This window comes from Hippocampus bargibanti, linkage group LG18, assembly GCF_051943395.1.
Source record: "Hippocampus bargibanti isolate YZ-2025 linkage group LG18, ASM5194339v1, whole genome shotgun sequence".
Taxonomy (NCBI): Eukaryota; Metazoa; Chordata; class Actinopteri; order Syngnathiformes; family Syngnathidae; genus Hippocampus; species Hippocampus bargibanti.
In genome coordinates, this window is record NC_142751.1 from 14,669,972 (window position 1) to 14,676,156 (window position 6,185).

Consider the following 6,185-nt stretch of genomic DNA (forward strand, 5'->3'; position numbering starts at 1 on the left):
GAGGCAAATCTCAAGCATATTCTACTCCTTTTACTGCTCTGTGGGTTGCGCTTTCTTCCACGTATCATCTATTTGCGAAACATGGCGATGGGAGGCGGGACCTTGATGTCCTGGCCCTTCTCCAGCCTCTTTTCGCACTCGATCAGGTAGTTGACGCCGTCTACCACCATCTGCACCAGTTCCACCTGTGGGCAGGTCATACACAAGACACGTTGTCTTCAGTATGCTAGCAAGAAGTTAAAAATCGTAACCTATTAACACACAGGTGTCAAAGTCAAGGCCCGCGGGCCAAATCCGGCCCGCCACATCATTTTTTTGCGGCCCGCGAAAGCAAATCAAACTTGTTAAATTCCATGATGATTGCTAAAATCTGCGCCAAAATTTGATATTTTTGGATGTCAACCACAATAAAAGTCATTTTTCTTGACTTCGGATTTGAAAACGAGTTATTCATTAATTTGCCGTGTGCTCTATATGTAATATTTGAAGGGATTTAAACATTCCAATGGGTTCCGCAAATTCATAACGGCCCTCGAGAGGAAACCATAACTACAATGTAGCCCGCGGCAAAAAATGACTTTGACACCCGCTGTATTAACATATAAATACAGACCTATGTAAGGACACGAACCGCTTACCTCGGACTTGCCCAGACGGTCGTTATTGGAAATGTCGAAGGTGTCGCCGGTGGCCGCCGTGTCCACACCGCCCGTACCCCTTTTCTGCAGACGCAGGTTGTCCAATATCTTGGCGAAGCGGGGATCCTATGGGATGGACCATTGCTCACTTAGACAGGTCCGAGACTATGTCCATTGAAAAGCACCTCCGTGTTGTGTATTTCAAAGCTTACTGCACACAATGCAAACCGCCACAGTAGTAACGGGGTAGTGAAACTAGCATTTTGAGCCACAAACGGTGCAGCAACATGTAGACCGACAATTGGATGGATATTAAAACTTAACTATGACTGTAGCGGTGTAGCGTAGTTGCTTCTTAACTATGCATTCTATTGCCTCCTAGTGGTCAAGATGCTAATTTTTTTCATTCATTCTATTGTGTGTGTGTGTGTGAGTGTGTTACCTTGCTGAGTTTGGGAAGGCGCACATGTACGCCCGCCCTGAGCCCCGTGCCCAGGTTGGAGGGGCACGTGAGAATGTAGCCCAGATGTTCGTTCCACATAAACTCCCAGCCCCTCTCCTGGATCAGATGTTCCACCTGTGGATGATGCAGATGTTGGTTGTCAACCTCCCGCAGTAATTGTCCCAAGCAGCGGCTGAGTACAGAAAACCGATTCTTCAAAAATTGATTGGGAACTTTGGCGCCATCTATAGTTGTGCCTCACTAACAGTCGCATGTGGATCCTGCCTAGAAACATCTGGAGAATCCGTGTACCTGCTTCAGTCCTCTGCAGAATCTCTCAAAGACCCTCTTCATGTTGCCCCCCTTCTCCATGGAAATGACTCTGGTGTGGTCCTCTTCGTTAATCCAGATCAGGAAGGTCTTCTCGTTGTTGTGCCTGAGGAGAAATAGCATAGGGATCAAGTCTTTGCTACGTACCGTCGGAGACAAGGAAGGCAAACGCAGACTGTATCAGGTGGATGGGGATGCAGCACACATCACACACATGCGGGGGGCCTACCAGATGCCCCTAGCGTCAGGCCAGTCTCGCGCCATGAAGGCGCATGTCAGCAGGGGGGATACGGGCTTGTCAAACAGGAAGTGGTCCTAAAGGTTTATGTCAAGGTGGAAGAAGAAAACACTCAAATCGACAAAAGCAGGAAGACTAGGGTCAGGGGTAAAGACACGGGGACAGTCCAGTCATGGGTCCCAACGCTCCACGTCTCTAAATCCTAAGACTCTGTGAGATTTTGTTTCTGGAACCTTCTTACCAGATGCCCCTGGCGTCAGGCCAGTCACGGGCCATGAAAGCCGAGGTAAGTAAAGGAGACACGGGCTTGTCAAACAGGAAGTGGTCCTGATAGGAGTGCGGTGGGATTTGGGTCAGAACACAAAGATCAGATCAAATCAGATCACTGGATATCTTTTGTTTCAATGAATTCAGAGATTATTTTTTGGAAATATTTGATGTGGTTTAAAGAGACTATGGAATAGCAAGATGGTAGTGGTCCACAAATTCTGCCTAGCGACCAGTGACTGAACAGTCTTGGTATGTTTTTATGTCTTTATTCTTAACTACAATTTTGGTAGACTAAAGACCGCAACTCAAAAACTCTGCCTGACGACAGACTTTAATCAGACTTTGTGGCACTAGTAATGGTGCCCCATGAGTGAGCGTGTCTGAGCGACGGCGGTCTTACATCGATGAGCTGCTGCTGCTCACGCTCGGTCATCTCCGCCAGGCTATAGTAACGCCCGGCTAGGTCTCCCTTGAGACCGCCCAGCGCCGTAACGGCTACGCGCTCCACCTCGCGACGCTCCGCTCGGCTGCAAGCCGGCGGGAGGCTTAGGCCACGGATGCTGCGTCCGGTTCGCACCCGAGACGACAGCACGTAGTTCTCGTCAAACATGCCGTGGGTCAACTAGTTAAAAAAAAAAAGATACGGATGAGAGTGTCGTTATTGAGGAGAAAATGGTTGGTAAAATGACGTGAACACCTTGGAGGCATCCAGGTCCGTTGGGTGGGTCATGGTTCTGGGGTCGTAGCCATTGTGGCGGTCCTTGATGATCGGGTCGAAGAGATCCGCAAATACCTGGAAGGAAAGTCCGATAATAGCAGGTACGACAGTGTCAGTGTTTGTGTCTCATAGCTCATTGCCAAATTATGCCTGGCAACAAGTGACTAAGGAAATAACATTTTCCTATTGGTTGAACTTTGGGGAGTCAATGGGTTCTGCCTTGCAACAAGCAAGTGGAGACAAAAATTATTTTGGAAGTAAAAAAAAAACGGACACCAATAGATTGTTCCACGTGATCTTTGTCGAGAAACAATACAATACAATACATGATTTATATAGCGCTTTAACAACAGCTGAAGCTGGAACAAAGTTCTTCGCTAGCTATTAGCTATCTATTTGCTAGCTATTAGCTATCTATTTGAGTTACTTTCGGGTTGAGTGAACGCTGGCGAGTGTGGCTGCCGCTGCTCACTCACAGAAAAAAAACTCATCCTGTGACTGTAAAGTGACCTTGAGAGTTTCGAAAGGCACTTATAAATGAAATGTATTATTATTATTAACATGGACAAACAAGTGTCCTTAAAATTGAGGTACAAAGAGTTGTGATCATTCAGATCTGCCTATCAACAAAAATATAGGCGTATATATATTTTTTTAAACAAACTGTCAAATAGATTAGTTATTCACTTTGTTGTAAATGAAATGTTGGGCTCCTATCGCTGTTTCCCATAAATTCTGCCTGGCAACAAGTGATGAGCTAAATGGAGACTGTTCATTGGGGGAATGTGTCCCATTAATTCTGCCTAGCAACAAGTGACTAGCTAAATGGAGACTGTCCATTGGAGGAATGTGTACCGTGAATTCTGCCTGGCAACAAGTGACCTTCATATTTCTGGCTTTTAAAATTATCTGGCTCTTAAAATTAAAAAATGAAATTAAAGTCATTTATAAGTGCCTTTCAAAACTCTCAAGGTCACTTTACAGTCACAGGATAAGTTTTTCCGTGGGTGAGCAGCGGCAGCCACACGCGCCAGCGTTCACTCAACGCACTTATAGAAAGCTAACTAGCCAGCTAATAGATAGCTAATAGCTAGCTTGCTAGCCAGCCAGATATCTACCCTCTTCTGACCTCATAACTTTCCTCGTCCCCAGCCACGCAGCCCACGGTCTTGATGAACGGATGCCCGGGGTTATCCACGCCCGTCTGGATGCACTGGTCCAAAGTCCAATTGTTGGATGTGACCTTGTCTCGCAGTTTGGCGTAAATGGCGGGTGTCAGCGCCGTTGCCATGCAGTTATTGTGCTTGCGAAGGTCGGGGAAGTCGGAGCTGCGAAATGGAGGGCGTGGGGAAAGGGGGGTTTAAAGTTTGTTAAGCTGGTCACGAGTGTAGAAGGAATTTGAGAAGGTCACTTTCAGTCGGTGCCACGCGGTGACTTTGACACCGATGACACGACTGCATCATTCAACTAATTCAATTCATAAAGTCGTTTACGCGACGTGGTTGCTTTCATTAAACTCTACAGACTATGTATGAGATGCATTTTTACTACCAACCATCTTGATTAACTTTACCGTTCCAACTCACTTAAGTCTACCAACCATGTCCAACATAAGACAATAAGTACTTTGCAATCCCAGATAACTCTACCGACCAGGTCACAGTGACGTCGGGATGTTCTCACCTGGCAGGATAAAGCTTCTTCCTTGCCTCGGCCGCCAAAGAACTCTCTTCGCTCAACAGGAAACCGGCGGACATGGTGCCAACACCTAAGGTGGCCAGCAGGGCGGCAGTGTTGCGGCCCGACATCAGACGAGCAAAGGAGTTCGCCATCTTGACCTGAACTTTCAGTCACGCGTGAAAGACCTGGAAAATAAATCAATGGAAGCCAGTATCCATCCAGCTAGCTAATGCAAATATATAGCTAATAGTGAGCCAGCTAGCTAGCTGATAGCCAGTATCCATCCAGCTAGCTAGCTAGTTAGCTGGTGATCTATTAGCTGTCTAGCTGGCTATCTATCCAGCTAGCTAGCTATCTATTAGCTAGCTGGATAGATGCTAGCTATCTATTAGCTAGCTAGCATCTTGAAGTCAAAAGAACAAAAAAACAAAATAACAAATAGGACACATTCATTCAATCTTAAGCACTTTCTGCACCCTCGTTGTTGCATGAAGCAGTTCCAAATAAAAGAGAAGAGGATCAAGGCGTCTTTTTCACCAGTGCGTAAGGAACGTCATGGTGAAATACGCACGTCTGCTACAAGATAAAATGTCGAAAGCAAACACGAAGCTGTAGAATTGCCGTCTATTGATGAAACGAGAATGTCTCCTGTCCCACGTAAATCCGCTTCAATTCCAAGCTGCTGTGATAGGTCGACTCATGATACACGTCTACTAAATGTCTTATTGGTAATTCCAATTGGCTTTGAGGGCTAAATGTAATCTACAAGTTTTTAAAAAAGCAACAAATAAATACAATATTAATTACAGTAAAGTCTCGTTATATCGATATCGGATATATCGATAGTCCCGGTTATATCGATATTTTTTCGGACTCCCTTGAATATCGATATAACGAGACTTTACTGTAATTGGAAACAGAAAATCCTCGTCACATCAAAAGACATTTTTTTGGGGTGGATCTCCTCGTGACAGACATGTCTACCAAAATACGTACATGGCGCCAAATATAAGCGGACGCCACTTTGAAAATCTTGTAATGAGAAGGTCACCGGGTGGTACTTTAGCAGACCAGATTTGCGTCTGCTTCCTAACAAGCTTAGTGGAAAGATGTGGTCAACGCGGGTTCGCATCTTACAACAGTCTGTCGCTAGTTAGCTTAGCCACCTGTACAGCGCATTGGAGAAGGTCGTTTTCCCTTTAGGAGCGCTAAATATGCCAGCGTCATCTCCACATCTATATTCATCCATCATATTTTTAGCACATCACAGGACCTTTGTGCCAAGAAAAGAATGGACGCGGGTCATACAGGTCAAAAAGATTTTGGTTACAAGACTAGGGGTAGGGGGGGCCACGACACCAGACCCCCGATCAATGACTTTCTAAGGATGATGGATATTGAATGACAAATAATAATAATAATACATTTCATTTCTAAGCGCCTTTCAAAACTCTCAAGGTCACATTACAGTCACAGGATCAGTTTTTCTGCGGGTGAGTAGTGGCAGTCACATGCGCCAGCGTTCACTCAACCCAGAAGTAATTCAAATAGATAGAAATATAGCTAGTTAACAGTTAGCCAATAGATAGCCGGCTAGACAGTTAGTAAACTAGTTGGATAGCCATATAGCTAATAGATAGCCAGCTACATAGCCAGCTGCACATCGATAGCAAATAGCCAGCTAGCGAATAGATAGCAAATAGATAGCCAGCTAGGTAGCTAGCGAATAGATAGCAAATGGATAAAAAGGATGCACGTTACCTGTGCAGACGATGCTTTGCCTTGAAGCTGACCCGTCTTCTCTTAATGAGCTTTATACGCTCACCCCGCCCACTCGTACTGGAGGCCACGCCTCCATTTCAAACCACG

The 6,185-nt window shown here is 45.5% G+C and overlaps 1 protein-coding gene across 2 annotated transcripts; it reads right to left on the reverse strand.

The window, feature by feature from the left end:
• Positions 1-10: 10 nt before the first annotated feature.
• On the reverse strand, positions 11-6,163 carry ckmt2a (creatine kinase, mitochondrial 2a (sarcomeric)). Of its 2 annotated transcripts, none has more exons than XM_089020666.1 (10): positions 6,078-6,163; positions 4,320-4,501; positions 3,766-3,964; positions 2,616-2,711; positions 2,319-2,540; positions 1,640-1,725; positions 1,393-1,516; positions 1,081-1,215; positions 639-764; positions 11-185 (listed from the first exon to the last, which is right to left on the reverse strand). In XM_089020666.1, exons 2-10 carry the CDS (start codon positions 4,466-4,468, stop codon positions 69-71), a joined length of 1,254 nt encoding a protein of 417 aa, XP_088876792.1. In that variant the 5' UTR covers positions 4,469-4,501; positions 6,078-6,163; the 3' UTR covers positions 11-68. The 2 variants fall into 2 exon arrangements, with proteins under 2 accessions (XP_088876792.1, XP_088876793.1); XM_089020667.1 differs by lacking the exon at positions 1,640-1,725 and adding an exon at positions 1,890-1,975.
• Positions 6,164-6,185: the final 22 nt, after the last annotated feature.

Excerpts from the sequence above, each read along its gene's own strand:
- ckmt2a (XM_089020666.1), bottom strand. The coding sequence starts at position 4,468 with ATGGCGAACTCCTTTGCTCGTCTGATGTCGGGCCGCAACACTGCCGCC. Across the intron at positions 3,965-4,319 it reads AAGAAGCTTTATCCTGCCAG|CTCCGACTTCCCCGACCTTC; the intron begins GTGAGAACATCC and ends TCCATTTCGCAG. Across the intron at positions 2,712-3,765 it reads GGGACGAGGAAAGTTATGAG|GTATTTGCGGATCTCTTCGA; the intron begins GTCAGAAGAGGG and ends CTTTCCTTCCAG.